At 44.6% G+C, this 15,594-nt stretch overlaps 2 protein-coding genes and 1 long non-coding RNA gene across 3 annotated transcripts; all 3 read left to right on the forward strand.

The window, feature by feature from the left end:
- The first annotated feature begins 2,078 nt into the window (after positions 1 to 2,078).
- Positions 2,079 to 2,573, forward strand: LOC135206856 (uncharacterized). Its single transcript, XM_064238339.1, has one exon. It carries the CDS (start codon positions 2,079 to 2,081, stop codon positions 2,571 to 2,573), a length of 495 nt encoding a protein of 164 aa, XP_064094409.1.
- Positions 2,574 to 4,631: 2,058 nt separating this feature from the next.
- On the forward strand, positions 4,632 to 9,576 carry LOC135206553 (uncharacterized). The gene is made up of 3 exons (XR_010312782.1): positions 4,632 to 4,722; positions 8,951 to 9,067; positions 9,279 to 9,576. It is a non-coding gene; the product is annotated as an uncharacterized LOC135206553 (long non-coding RNA).
- Positions 9,577 to 9,987: 411 nt separating this feature from the next.
- On the forward strand, positions 9,988 to 13,540 carry LOC135206857 (cell surface glycoprotein 1-like). The gene is made up of 3 exons (XM_064238340.1): positions 9,988 to 10,161; positions 11,036 to 11,659; positions 12,152 to 13,540. The coding sequence occupies exons 1-3, from the start codon at positions 9,988 to 9,990 to the stop codon at positions 13,538 to 13,540; spliced, it is 2,187 nt and encodes a 728-aa protein (XP_064094410.1).
- The last annotated feature ends 2,054 nt before the right edge of the window (positions 13,541 to 15,594 follow it).

Genomic DNA, 15,594 nt, shown 5'->3' on the forward strand with positions numbered 1-15,594 from the left:
CAAGTGGCTTAAGACAGAAACAGTAGATGGTAAGGTGAAGAATAAGTCTCTCAAGTCACTTCCTATCAGAGGTATGCCTCTTACCCCCGGTATGGGTAGCGTCATCCTTAAACCTTTGGTATAGACTGTTATGTTAATTTAAAAAGTATCCACACCATAATATTGTTTGTGGATTAGTAATTTTCATGACCATGGCATTCTACAATAAGAATAATCACAATTTGGACGCGTAAATATTTAGTCATAAACAGCATATTTTCGTTGCTGGAACCTCACACAGCCAACAAAACCGCCAAACAATATATAAATGAAAAAATCATTCGCTAGTTACGTCTATTAGGCTACCGCTTACCCAGAAACACACACTTCTCTCTCTCCCTCAATCGCCTATCAATTTTTTGTATTTATGTCTGTGTTTTTTTAATATTTCTGAGCTTCTCTCTTTCTTTTTACTGAATATGAATTTGTTACATTGGTGAAAGTATATGAATCCTTCATTTTGCGTTAGTATTTCAAAAAATTACATATAGCTATTATCATATTAGTTTTCCAAAACTGGCATTGGGTTTCATCACTCATATCGCCCACCTTCTATATGGATGTTGGTCCAAATCATGCAATATATATATATATATATATATATATATATATATATATATATATATATATATATATGTGTGTGTGTGTGTGTGTGTGTGTGTGTGTGATTATGAGAAATATTTGGTATATGAAATATTGAATGGTTAGTTATTTGGGTGAACACGACTGGTATATAATAGATTAGGATATCCTATTTCGTAGTTGCGCACTTTTAAAATATATTCAGTATTTCTATACAGTAAATGTTGAAGTGCAAATGATCAATTTAGAACATTGTATCCCTGTATATGCTTATATTATCTTTGACATTTGGCCACATAGTCTTTGTTGAAGTCTGTTGTGTCATATGCTTTACCTAGCATATTTTCCCTGTTTTCAACCATACTTTTGATGCTTTTTATTATATTTGGATACTCCGTAGTTATTCCCTACAAATCCGTATATTTTGGATTTAATCTTGCAGTTTGATTCATAAACATTTACTTTTTTTATCGAAACAAATCTTTGCTTTGTTTGAATTACGATGGAATAGGCTTACCTTTTTGATACTTGGTAGTGCAAATGAGAGCTTATGATCACATAACTTGCACTGGATTGGATTATCATATTTTGACCTAAGGTAGGCCCTATCTCATAGAAAATGAGGAATGTGAAGAAGGCTCCATTTCAACATTTTACTATGACGTAAATAATTAACAATTAAAAATGGTATCCAAAAAGGTATTTTCCAAAAGTCAGAGTTAAAATTTGTCTATTTAAGTGTTCGTCAGTTGCTACAAAAATATAACTATCCCTGTCTGTCTGGGGCTCTTAATCCAGTTTACTAATATTTGATATAATGAAGTGTTGAAATTTCTGACATATATTTGAGTATCAAGACTTGTAGTAAATGAGATATGTATTGCACTACCATAACAGTTATGCCCGAGGGACGCGCAGATTCACCAGAGGTGATTGCTGAACGAGGAAGAATAATCGGTTTGTGGGAGAGTGGAGCAACAGTGGCGAACATCGCTCATCGAATTGGGAGAAGCGCCAAAATGGTAAGGACGTGGATCCGTCGGTGGGAGGAGGAGGGCTCTGTGAAAACGAAGCCTCGACGTGGGAGGCCACGTGCAACCTCGCCCAGGACAGATGCCCCGATTGTAGCAGCTGCTGAAATGCATCCTATGAGGACATCTGCACAACATACTGAACATCTGGGGTTAAACTGCACTCCCATGACCTTGAGACGCAGACTCCATGAAGCCGGGATTCACTGTCGTATCCCAGCATACAAAGGATGGCTCACTCCTGCACACAAGGAATGTCGCTTTGGGTTTGCTCTGGAACACCTTCCGCATGACGAAAATTAAAATTACTGGGGAAATGTCATCTTTACTGATGAGAAGGTATTTCAGTCCGTGGCAGCACGAGTTAGGCATTGCTGGTGGCGGCCTAACGCGCTCTACCAGGAAAATCACATACATCACCGAGCAATGAGTGGCAGAGTGGCAGTTCTTTCTGGTCCTGGTGAGCTTGTCAAGATCGATGGCCGCTTCACAGGAGAGAATTACATTGAAATCCTCGAGCAAGTGTTCCTTCCAACAGTTCGGGCTATGGCAGTTCCAGCTCCTGGTGTAATCAAGTTGGTCCATGACCAAAGTCCCATCCACAACAGCCACGTAGTAGGATGTGACTTGAACCCAATCGAACACCTTTGGGCTATGATGGTTCGGGAGTTGAATGTTGGGGAGCAGCGTACCCGCCAGGCAGAAGAAACTAAAGCCTATGTCATGTGGGTGAATGTCCGTCGACGTCCCCAACTGTGTATGAATCTTGTAGATTCCGTACCTGCTCGTCTGTGTGAGGTCACAGATGCAGATGGAGGTTGGACATCCTACTCATTGTATATTATCAGTACTAATAATAATGATAAAATATCAACATTAGCTCACATGTTTTTATCTATGTTCCTTTTACTTGATTACTAATTAATGCTAATGTTTTGGAAGATCATGCATATTCAAAAGGTTTGAAGTGAAAAGTAATATTTATAGTATGTAAAAATTAAATGAAAAAAAAATGTGATATTGGTTCAAAGTTATCTGCCAGATTGTCTGAAAAATATGATGGTTTTTTAGTTTAACATTTAGTCAAACTGAAATAAGCCTTAAATTTTGAATATAGAAGGCTTTGTAAATATCACTACTTTTAAGTTTGTTATTTTGAAATAAGAAAGGGAATTACAAAACATGCGCTTCATTCCAAGAAACGAAGGAAGACAGATTAAGATAATAAAGTTGAGACAGAATAAGAGCACAGCAGTTAAGAAAAAAAGGCTGGAATATTGAAAGGGGGTCCATAAGGTAGAAGAAATAAGCCCTGATAGAATTAGTGGAGCTAAAAGCTGCAACCTACGAATGGCCATAGACTAGGCAACTTAACTCGCCAATGCATAGGTAGAAGCTAGTGGTTCCTAACCCTCCCTAAGACAGGAAATGGTCAGGGAACGGCAAGGACCACGGCAGTTGACTTCCCAGGAGAGAAAAGTTGAATTCCTACAATAATATATTAAATCTTTTACACATTAGAATTAGCTATAACTACATCAGCACTAGAAAAATACTTTGCGTCTTGAAACAGAAATTGAGTTAAGTTATTTTCTATTACAATGCATCTTGAAAACAATGATGAAGATACCCTTAAGAAAGAAATATAGTAAAATTGATAATAACTGATATTTTGCAACTGACCTGGTGCTAGGAAGAAAATAAGAACGTGAGGCTTCTTCTCACCATAATCTAAAAAAGCACTTGAAAAGTTCTCTCTCTCTCTCTCTCTCTCTCTCTCTCTCTCTCTCTCTCTCTCTCCATATCTTCTTTGTCTTATTATTTTCTGTGCTTCTGTCTTTCTCTTTTCCACTAAATATGAACTTGTTATATTGATGAAAGTATCTTAATATTTCATATTGTTTTAGTTACTAAAATTTAGTAAATAAAGAAAATTTTATATAGTGGAAATTTTTAAGTGTTATTACCCACATCGCCCGCCTTCTCTATGGAGGTTGGCCAAATCATGCATTATATAAATATATACACGTATATATATATATATATATATATATATATTATATATATATATATATATATATATATATATATATATATATAGGCTTGCTGCTTACAGAACACCACCGTTAACGCTGTTGGTGAAAAATTTTTATCGATCTCATGGACAGTCATGTCGGTATATAAGATATATTAATCTATAGGAAATGCTAATTCATAAATACTGAGTTCCTAAGCACTTTTATTCTCATATTTATTTCGCATATTTCCTTAAATGCAAACTATACACTCAAACCCATCATCGTCAATAATAAAATCTTTAAGGTCACTCTCTTAATTAACGATGATAGATTATGGATACTTTACTCTATGCTCAAGAAAAATACCTGCTGCCCACTCCTCCTTCCTTGGCCTGACGGCGCGACATCTATTGGGTGCTCAGTTAGTTACTTGTTCAACTGCTTCGAGGTTTCATAGTCGCGGATTCGTGTTCACTCTGGATCAGCGGAGGGAACGAACTATTGTGCGCCATAGTACATAGCCTTGTTATGTGCTTAATATAGTAAATCAAAATATATTAATGAAGCAGTATCTTCAGAAAACGAAACAAAAGGGTGAACGCTGACTTTACTTATACGTTTAAGATGCTAATAACGAACCAAATTCTGATACTGTAGTACTCCTGTACTGAAAGTAGAGGTTAAATTGGTCACTAAATTTAATTATACTTATAACATCTCAATCAAATAATGTAATATTCAGATTATGGAAGTAAGAAATTTTCAACAAATTAATAATTCTCAAAACAAAAAGCGCTGAATGCAAAGATACAAATAAAACCATAAAGAAAAATTAAAAAACAAAAAAATAAAAAAACTCAACAGGAAAGACTGTGTAAAGGAATTGTAGATGGAACCACTGGTTGACCAAGGACACCAAAAGAAACCATGGACAGTAAATGTGTGACGTCATCGTGCTTTCTCTACATTGGAAAACGGTTAAACGGTAAATAAAGTTAGTTTTGCTGGTGAACTTGTGTGGAGCAGGAACTAAAGGACCCAGGATAATGTTAGTAAGTCGAGACTAAGTGATGTTCTGTCTAGAGTTTTGAAAGTTCTATATTAGGTTGTGATATTGGTTTCCTTGAGTAACATTGAAGTTTGGACACCGGTGGTACAATTTTATTGCTGTTTTACTTTGCATTTAACCAATGTGGTTTTAGGACATAAGTGCAGGCTTTTTAGTCTTACATTGGTATTAGTGATTTTGAAAATATAAATATTGGAGAAGCCACTAGTATGAAACTGCCACTAAGATTATCTGATCTATCAGACTTCGAGGGGACATTCTTAGTGTTTAGAATGTCCCATTAATATGAAGTAGGCATCGGCTTGTACACTGACTGAAGTTATTCAGAACAAAGAACAGTTGTGCATTTTAAAGACCAGAGTTGGTTTAGGAGGCAGTATCTTTTAATTTAGTATCTTCATAAAAAAACTGCTTGGCAATATTCAGTCTTTAAATTTATTTATAAAGATTGGCATCGAAGCGTTTGAAACCAGAACTATTTCTTATTTAGTTCCCCCTTTTCCATATTACCAGGTCTTTATCAAACCTCAGATGAAAAGTATTTACCAGTTTTAGTTACTTGTATGACATTACCATATCAGCGTGCTTTGTGAAGTTGGTAATTCTATACAATAGCTCGGCCACTAATAATTTTGATTTTTTTTTTCTGATGGATTACTTAGTGCTTTATCTTAAGTTCCTTTTTTCTTTTTTTTTTTTTTTTTTTTTTTATTTTTTTTTTTTTTTTTTTTTTTTTTTTTTTGAGGAACAGTATTTTTACCCTATTTGTTAACCTTTCCAATCTTGGGGGACCCCCAGTGGGAAACCGGGGTTTTTGGGTGGGGAGTGAACTAAATCTGTTTCAACATACGAATAATGGCACATGTAGAATTAGCAATAAACAAGGCCACCAGCTAACCTAAACAAACCACCGGTAGATCTAGGGTACTATTCCACGGCGGCCTAGACTATGGGAGTTGCAGTTTTTCTATGCAGTTTTACCTCCTGAACAAGAATTTTAAGTAATATGTATTCGGACGACTGTAATTAACCCCCAGGGGCCAGTACTAAACAATGGCTAAATACATTGGACACCCCAATCCCTAGTGGATGTCGTATTCGCGGTTATGTTCCTTGCAGTCCTTGCAGATATTCTGTAGAAATACCTTCGACACTTTTCACAATTTCCACAGCTAATTTTTTTTTTTTTTGAGAGCCATGGAGGCGTGTGAACCTTCAACTTCTGGTGCGGTTTCTCATTTACCATCTTTGACGTCAATTTCTGTGAATTTTCTCGCAAGTTCTTGTCTTGTTATTTAAATTATGAAGATTTCTTTTTGCATTATTGTGGTAACATCGAAAGAATAAAATACTGCCAAGATCAGTGTTATTAAAAGTGAAAGTGACGCTATTTGCCCCACCTGTGGTTCTAATTGCCGACTTGACATTAACAAAAAAGCATTTCGTTGTGACAGAAGGCATGTTGTATTGAAAAACGAAGTGGAAAAAAAGGTGGTTTATACGTATCCATTTTAAGGGAACTTTGTTTGAAAAGTCTCATTTAGATATAGAATCTAATTTGTTACTTGTATATAATTATATTGGTGTTAAATTTAGTTATAAATTTGTTGAAAGTGAATTAAGAATTTCTCACAACTATAAATGATTGGTGCTCATTCATTCGTGAGGTTGTGCATTGGGTATTTAGCCGGAAAGGTAAGATTGGTGGCCCAGGCAAAACTGTTTAAATCAATGAGAGCAAATTTGGAAGGCGCAAATTTAATGTAGGCAGAGTAGTGACAGGCCAGTGGGTGTTTGGGGGGATTGCAGGGAGAATAGAAATTTCTTTGCTGTTCCTGTAGAAAGTAGGACAAAGTAACACTTTTAACAGTGATAAGGGATTATATAGAGCCCGGCACTACCATCATTTCCGACTGTTGGAAGGCATACGATTGCCTAAATAGGGATTTATTTTATTTAAGAGTCACCAGTCCTTGAACTTTGTGGACCCGCATACGATTGCCTAAATGAGGAGGGATTTCTTTATTTAAGAGTCAACCACTCCTTGAACTTTGTGGACCCGCACACTGGAACTCATACTAATACTATTGAGAGGCGGTGGCGGAATTTGAAGAATCTTAACTAAATACGGTCATCGAAAGAATCGGTTTGTTAGATACTTGGCTCTTGCCTATTCTAAATTGCATTTTAAAGTATTGGATCATAGGCTCCATGCATTCTTAGATGGCAGCTCACCTTTACCCTCCAACCTAAATAAGTAAACAAAGGGTTTTAGGCTCTTATATTTAATATGGCTGTGTAAGGGGGGTCGCAGGGGGGCCAAAGTCCCCCCCGCCCCGGTAGGTAAGGATACGGCTACTAGGTTAGGTGGTTTGGTATTTCTACAGTCGAAAAGTGTTAGTTTCCTAGTAAAACGGTCACCTGCTTGGGTATTCAAGTCACTTTATTCTAGTTTTGTTAAAATGCTAGTCCAAAGTAAAATGTGGATGATCATCATTGGTTAAAAACTATTAAGTTTAGGTGACGTCTTGCTACGTAGAATACAGTTGATGTAATAATGACATAATCTATGTTTTTAACGTACAAACGAACAAATGAGAGCTCAGTCTGAAGAGTACTTTGAGAGAGTTATGAAGTCGAGGGACTTGGTTTTTTTCAGGTGGGTCAAATTTTATTTTTATTTTTAGACCACTTCTAGACCTAGCGCCGCTTTGATTTGTATATCAAACGAAACCTTGGACTTACCTCTTTTTAGTGAAAGTACTTAAATTTGATAACTTGCTGGCGGAGCAAACGGTAAGAATTACCGTGAAGTTATGAAGTAATTCTCATTTTTTTAATTAGCTTAAGAGGGGTTTACCTTAACAGTGGAGCGGGGAACCGGTGTCATTTGGGTAGATCTAGCTAATAAATCAGCGTCAGGTATTTGAAACTTAGTTTTCTATGGTATTTGGGTTACTTAACAGGTGGCCTACTGTCGTGGGACTATTTCGGCTATGTATGATTATACTAACTAATTGGTAGAGAACCTTATCCTGATAAGGAAGTCTAGAAATGGCGTTTTGACGTACTTGGATAGGAAACAAGAATCGAAAATATTTCAAAATCTTTTAAACGAATATTGACTGAGGAGCCAAGGTGCAACAAAGGGATTTTTGTTTTCTGGAGTGTTAGAAAATTAAAATAAAAGATTTTAGATACTAGCAATGTAAATAAATGGGCTATTTTTTAATAACCACTAACAAATTTCTAATGATGAAAATGGTTAGTTTCGTGCTTTGAGGGTTCCTATCCAGTGCAATAGTAGTAAGATGGATTCTGAATTAATGTCTTGTGTGAATGATCTGGTTAAGGATTATATAATTTTAGTATGGTCAAAACAATAACTACTGAAATGTGGCTGTGGCACTGGAAAGCATCAAATGTTTTTTAGTTAAATTTGAAAGCTATAAAAGGATTTTTCTTCGTGATTAGTAGTTCCATTGAGCATGACACCAGTGAGACATTAGTCAGTGCTTTATTGAACGTTCTCATCGCCTTTGTTTAGATTTGGATAGATTCAGTGCTTTTTACAGGTTTCTGGTACATTAAACAATTTAGTTCCTCGGCTAAAGTTGAATAGTATATATTTAGTGTTTTTATAAGTTTCTGGAAAATTAAATAGTTCTTAGCCAAATTTGAATAGTAAATATTCAGGGTTTTATTAGTTTCTGGAATATTAAGTTCTCAGCCATATTTGAATATTATATATTAGTGTTTTTATAAGATTCTGGGACATTAAATAAAAATTCCTCAGCCAAATTTGAATAGTATAGATTCAGTGTTTTCATAAGTTTCTGGAACCTTAAATAATATAGTTCCTCAGCCAAATTTGAATAGTATAGATTCGGTTAATATAATAGTTTCTGGTACATTAAATATAGTTCCTGAGCCAAATTTGAATGGTGTATATTCGGTTTTTTTATAAGTTTCTGGTACATTAAATATTAGTTCCTCAGCCAAATTTGAATAGTATAGATTCGGTGAGTTTTTAAGCATACAGTTTTCAATGTCTTTATTTCAGGCATTGTCTTTGTTGCTCCTTTATCAATGACGAAGTTGACTTGTCAAACATAGTTGCGTAAGGTATTTAATATTAGAAGGGTCGGGGAGGAATGTAAAATTTTTTTCATAAACTGATTTCCACGCTTTAACAAAATTGTCTTCAACAGGTATCCGTGAGTTTGGTAGACACGTGCTAATGGTGATTCATGCATTAGCAGTTTTCTTCCGCAATCAAACTTGAGCCTTAAGAGGGGAATGATAATGGGGAAATGTTGTAATGACAGGTAAGTGGAATTTTACTAAGCGTACCAAACATTTTGTTGTGAATACGGTTTACAAATAAGTTTTAATGTATATTAATGTAAATCACATTGTTGCACCTTAAGGCAACGTTCATTGTATGTTGTAATGCTAGTAGGCATAATGAAGTTTATATAAATTAAACTGTTAGCTTGTAATATTTGCTAATACTAATCTTTTAATCTATATTTTCAGAATTTAATTAGAGGTGGGCTGTAAGTAAGTTGGGGGTCCCTCCCGAGGATAGTGGGAGGATACGCCCGAGGATGCAGGGAGTCCCCGCCCGAGGATACGCCCAAGGATGCAGGGAGTCCCCGCCCAAAGATACGCCCGAGGATGCAGGGAGTCCCCCGCCCGAGGGTGCAGGGAGCCCCCGCCCGAGGATACGCCCGAGGGTGCAGGGAGCCCCCGCCCGAGGATACGCCCGAGGGTGCAGGGAGCCCCCGCCCGAGGATACGCCCGAGGGTGCAGGGAGCCCCCGCCCGAGGATACGCCCGGGAAGGGGTGCAGGGGCCCAGGGACCCCCGCCCCCGGCCCGAGGGTGCAGGGTAGCCCCCTTCCCGAGGATACGCCCCGAGGGTGCAGGGAGCCCCCGCCCGAGGGTGCAGGGAGCCCCCGCCCGAGGATACGCCCGAGGGTGCAGGGAGCCCCCGCCCGAGGATACGCCCGAGGGTAGAGGGAGCCCCCGCCCGAGGGGATACGCCCTGAGGGGTGGACAGGAGGACCCCCGCCCGAGGATACGCCCGAGGGTGAGCACGGGCAAGTCCCCCGCGCCGAGGATACGCCCGAGGGTCAGGGAGGAAGGCCCCCGGGCCCTAAAAAAAAAGACAAAAAAAACCCGACCCGAAAAAAAAAAAAAAAAAAACAAGGAAAAAAAATTCAAAATCCGGCCGGAGACACCCCTATGGTAAAAGGGGAGCCCCCGCCCCCGCCCGAGGATGACGCCCGAGGGTTAGAGGGGCCCACCCCCGGCCCGAGGAATACGCCCGAGGGTAAGAGGGATGGCCCCCCGCCCGAGGATACGGCCCGAGGGAAGGAAGGAGGGAGCCCCACCCCCGCCCGAGGATCACGCCCGAGGGTAAATAGAGCCCCCGCCCGAGGATACGCCCGAGGAATAGAGGGGAGTCCCGCCTAAGGATACGCCCGAGGATAGAGGGAGTTCCCCGCCCGAGGATAACGCGTCCCGGGGAGGATAGAGGGAGGCCCCGCCCCGAAGGAATTTACGCCCGGGAGGATAGAGGGAGCCCCCGCCCGGAGGGATCCCCGCCCAGAGGATATTTTTTTTGTTTTTTTTTTTTTTTTTTTTTTTTTTTTTTTTTTTTTTTTTTTTTTTTTTGACGGGGAGCCCCCGCCCGAGGATACGGCCGGAAGGTAGAGGGAGCCACACCGCCCGAGGATTACGCCCGCCCGAGGGTGCAAGGGAGCCCCCGCCGGGAAGGATACCCCGCCCGAGGGTATATGGAAGCCCCCGCCCGAGGGTATACGCCCGAGGGTAAAGGAGCCCCCGCACCGAGGATACGCCCGAGGGTAGAGGGAGGGAGCCCCCGCCCAGAGGATAACGCCCGAGGGCAGAGGGGAATCCCCCGCCCGAGGGAATAGCCCCGAGGGTAGAGGGGCCCCCACCCGACGGAAATAAACGTCCCGAGGGTAAAGAGGAGCCCACCGCCCGAGGAATACGCCCGGGATAGGTAAAGGGAAGCCCACCGCCCGAGGCATACGCCCGGTATCCGAGGGAGTCCCCGCCCAGGATACCCCGAGGATAGACCATTCCCCCGCCCGAGGATACGCCCGAGGAGACGAGGGAGCCCCCGCCCGAGGATTGAGGCCCCCGAGGGATAGGGGGAGCCCCCCGCACCGAGGATACGCCAGAGGATAGGGAGGGGCCCCCGCCCGAGGATACGCCCGAGGATAGAGGGAGCCCCCGCCCAGGATAGAGGGAGCCCCCGCCCGAGGATACGCCCGAGGATAGAGGGAGCCCCCGCCCGAGGATACGCCCGAGGATACAGGGAGCCCCGTCCGAGGATACGCCCGAGGATACAGGGAGCCCCGTCCGAGGATACGCCCGAGGATACAGGGAGAACCCACCCGAGGATACGCCCGAGGATACAGGGAGCACCCGCCCGAGGATACGCCCGAGGATACAGGGAGCCCCGTCCGAGGATACGCCCGAGGATACAGGGAGCCCCGTCCGAGGATACGCCCGAGGATACAGGGAGCCCCCGCCCGAGGATACGCCTGAGGATACGGAGCCACGCCCGAGGATACAGGGAGCCCCGTCAGAGGATACGCCCGAGGATACAGGGAGCCCCGTCCAAGGATACGCCCGAGGATACAGGGAGCACCCGCCCGAGGACGCCCGAGGATTACAGGGAGCCCCCGTCCGAGGATACGCCCGAGGATACAGGGAGCCCCGTCCGAGGATACGCCCGAGGATACAGGGAGCCCCCGCCCGAGGATACGCCCGAGGATACGGAGCCACGCCCGAGGATACATGGAGCCCTATGTCCGAGACGCCTGAGGATACAGGGAGCCCCCGCCTAGGATACCGCGACCGAGGATTACAGGGACAGCCCCCAGTCCGAGGATAACCGCCCAAGGATACAGGGAGCCCCCCGTCCGAGGATACGCCCCCCCGAGGATACAGGGAGCCCCTTCCAAGGATATGCCCGAGATATAGGGAATTCCCCCGCCGAGTATACAGGGAGCCCCGTCCGAGGATAACGCCCGAGGGTACGGGAGCCCCGTCCGAAGGAAGAAACCCGCCCGAGGATACAGGGAGCCCCGTCCGAGATAACGCCCCAGATACAGGGAGCCCCGTCCGAGGATTAAGCCCAGGGAGTACAAGGAGCCCCGCCCGAGGATACAGAGCCCCCGCCCGAGGATACGCCCTAGGATACAGGGAGCCCCCCGCCTGAGGATACCCGAGGATACAGGTAGCCCCCGCCCGGATACGGCAGCCCCGCCTGAGATACGCCCGAGGAACAGGGAGCCCCCACCCCCCCGCCCCCCCCCCGAGGATACGCCCTAGGATCAGGGAGCCCCCGCCGAGTATAACGCTCCGGGATCAGGGAGCCCCCGCCCGAGATACGCCGCGAGATACAGGAGCCCCCGCCCGAGGAGTACCCCGAGGATACAGGGAGCCCCCGCCCGAGGATACGCCCGAGGATACAGGGAGCCCCCGCCCCGAGGATAACGCCCGATATATACAGGGGCCCCCTCCCGCGGATACGCCCGAGGATACAGGGGGCCCCCCCCAGGATACGCCCGGGATACGGGAGCCCCCCGCCCGAGGATATACGCCCGCGGATACAGGAGCTCCCGCCCGAGGATACGACGCCCGAGGTTACGCGAGCTCCGCCCGAGGATACCTCCGAGGATACAGGGAGTCCGCCCTGGATACAGGGAGCTCTCCGCCTCGAGGATACATGGAGCCCTCCGCCCGAGAATACTCCCTAGGATACAGGAGCTCCCGCCCGAGGATATCAGGGAGCTCCCGCCCGAGGATACAGGGAGCCTCTTCCAGGATACGACCCGATGATACAGGGAGTCCCCGACCAAGGATACGCCCGAGGATACAGGGAGCCTTCCGTCCGAGGACCTACGCAAGAGGGTTCAGGGAGCCCCCGACCCCCAACGAGGATACGCCCGAGGGTTCAGGGAGCCCGGCCCCCGACCGAGGATACGCCCGAGGATGCAGGGAGCTCGTCCGAGGATACGCCCGAGGATGCAGGGAGTCCCCGCCCGAGGATACGCCCGAGGTTACAGGGAGCCCCGTCCGAGGATACGCCCGAGGGTTCAGGGAGTCCCCGCCCGAGGATACGCCCGAGGGTTCAGGGAGCCCCCGCCCGAGGATACGCCCGAGGGTTCAGGGAGTCCCCGCCCGAGGATACGCCCGAGGGTACAGGGAGCCCCCGCCCGAGGATTACGCTACGAGAGGGTACAGGGAGCCCCCGCCCGAGGATACGCCCGAGGGTACAGGGAGCCCCCGCCCGAGGATACGCCCGAGGATACAGGGAGCCCCCGCCCGAGGATACGCCCGAGGATACAGGGAGCTCCGCCCGAGGATACGCCCGAGGATACAGGGAGCTCCGCCCGAGGATACGCCCGAGGATACAGGGAGCTCCGCCCAAGGATGCAGGGAGTCCCCGCCCGAGGATACGCCCGAGGGTACAGGGAGCCCTGCCCGAGGATACGCCCGAGGGTACAGGGAGCCCTGCCCGAGGATACGCCCGAGGGTACAGGGAGCCCCGCCCGAGGATACGCCCGAGGGTACAGGGAGCCCCGCCCGAGGATACGCCCGAGGGTACAGGGAGCCCCGGCCCGAGGATACGCCCGAGGGTACAGGGAGCCCCGGCCCGAGGATACGCCTGAGGTACAGGGAGCCCCCGCCCGATGATACAGGGAGTCCCCACCCGAGGATAGTGGGAGCCCCCGCCCGAGGATACGCCCGAGGATAGTGGTGGAAGCCCCCGCCCGAGGATATGCCAGAGGATTGTGGGAGCCCGCGCCCGAGGATATGGGAGCCCCCGCCCGAGGATACACCCGAGGATAGTGGGAGCCTTGCCAGAGGATAGTGGGAGCCCCCGCCCGAGGATACGCCAGAGGATAGTGGGAGCCCTCGCCCGAGGATACGCCAGAGGATAGTGGGAGCCCCCGCCAGAGGATACGCCCGAGGATAGTGGGACCCCCCGCCCGAGGATAGGTGGAGTCCATTAGAAGAGACTGCAAATGATGCCGTTAGGAACTTGTGTACATGTTGGGCACTACTGCAATCCCGAAAAAAAGTCTGTCATTGTACTTTTTAGTTCTGATTTTAGTGTTTTAGATCTGCCTTTTGGTAGAAAAACTACGAAAACTTTTACCAATTCCAGGCCACGTACAGCAAAACCCTTCAATGACATTATCTTTGCTCGTTATCGTTAAACTAAGTTTATTTTCTTCACTTCACTGATTTTTCAGCAGAGGCAATGTGAACAAACTCCTGGAAATGCAAAATATTTATTTAACCTTACAGTAACAAATATCTCGCTTTAAATGTATTATATAGTAGAACGTAGCAAAATAAAACATTGCGAAATAAATTTCACATACAAAAACTTGTCAAGTTTTCCTCATTATCCTTAGCGTAAATGGAAAGATTAAAATACCGATTAAAATGCCAATTTTCGTTAATATGAGGCGTCTAGAAATCTTCATAAGATAAAAAGTTATGCCATAAAATAAAAAGTTATACCCTGGATTTTTTCTTTTTACAATTACCCTCTACTCCGAGTAGAGGGAAAGAAAGAAATATTCTTCTCAAAGAAGTATTCCTTCCTTCTCTTCGAGGAGGATTTGCTCTGCTCTCGGCGGAGGACTGTTATCTCAATTGCATTTCGGAGAGTACTTCATTTAGGTCTTCTAACACTTCAATTGCTCTTCTCAATGAGGACTTTTCATTAACCCCTCAACTGCGAACTCTCAGTGGTTCCTGTAAAATGTGAATTAAGACTTAATTCGCAACTTTCAAACGTAGCTTTTAATTATTACGATAATCTTCATTTTAGAAATTGCATTGCATAATTTGGCTTCTCAATGCACTGCATGGTTTTGCGACAACGCCTGCCCTCCTTATTAAATAAAAGAAAACTAGACCTACAGGCTGCTCTATGAGCAAGAGCCCGTGCTGGCATAAGACCAGCTTAATCTCAAACAACAGAAAACTGGACAGTTTCATTCAGTTCCAAGGAAGACTGTTTGAGTGCACTGCTTGACAAAACCTTCCAGTTCAAAATTTATGACTTATGATTAATTTCGTACAAGTATATTGTTATGAAATTTTACACAAAATAAAATTAAACTGGCAACAATAAACCCTAGGAAACTTTGGAATTCATAAATAACACATGCAACAATACCAACTAAATAAATGATTGAAATCCCCGTAAATTCTAAAATAATACATGGAATACCATTGAGACATTTGCTTTTAAAGGATCCTGAATAAAATAACAAGGAACCTTGGAATTCATAAATGACACATGCAACAGTACCAACTATATAAATGATAGAAATCCCGGTAAAATATTCTAAAATGATACATGGCATACCATTGAGACATCTACTAAAATAGTCCTAAATAAAATAAGGAACCTTGACATCTATAAATGATACAAGGAGTACTATCAACGTTAAAGGATTCTGGCTGAAGGATCCCGACAATATGAATTGAAAGAAAGGGCCATTTGATTTAAGAAATACTACTGGCACTAGCACAACAATAAACAACTTAGCTTATATGCGAGCTTGAGAGAAAAATAAGGTGGAATGTGAAGTGACCTTTGGGAAGTAATTTTCATGGATGTGTATGGGAAGTAGAGAAGCGTATTTAACAAAGTTAGTAAACCTGAATTTAGATGTCCAAAAGTCTTCTAGATGCCTCTAGATGGACTAGAACGGTCAAATGATTGTAAAATATACCACCATAAATGGCATACTAGTGTCCCACATAGTAAACCACAATGTAGATAGT

This window comes from Macrobrachium nipponense, chromosome 31 (assembly GCF_015104395.2).
Source record: "Macrobrachium nipponense isolate FS-2020 chromosome 31, ASM1510439v2, whole genome shotgun sequence".
Taxonomy (NCBI): domain Eukaryota; kingdom Metazoa; phylum Arthropoda; class Malacostraca; order Decapoda; family Palaemonidae; genus Macrobrachium; species Macrobrachium nipponense.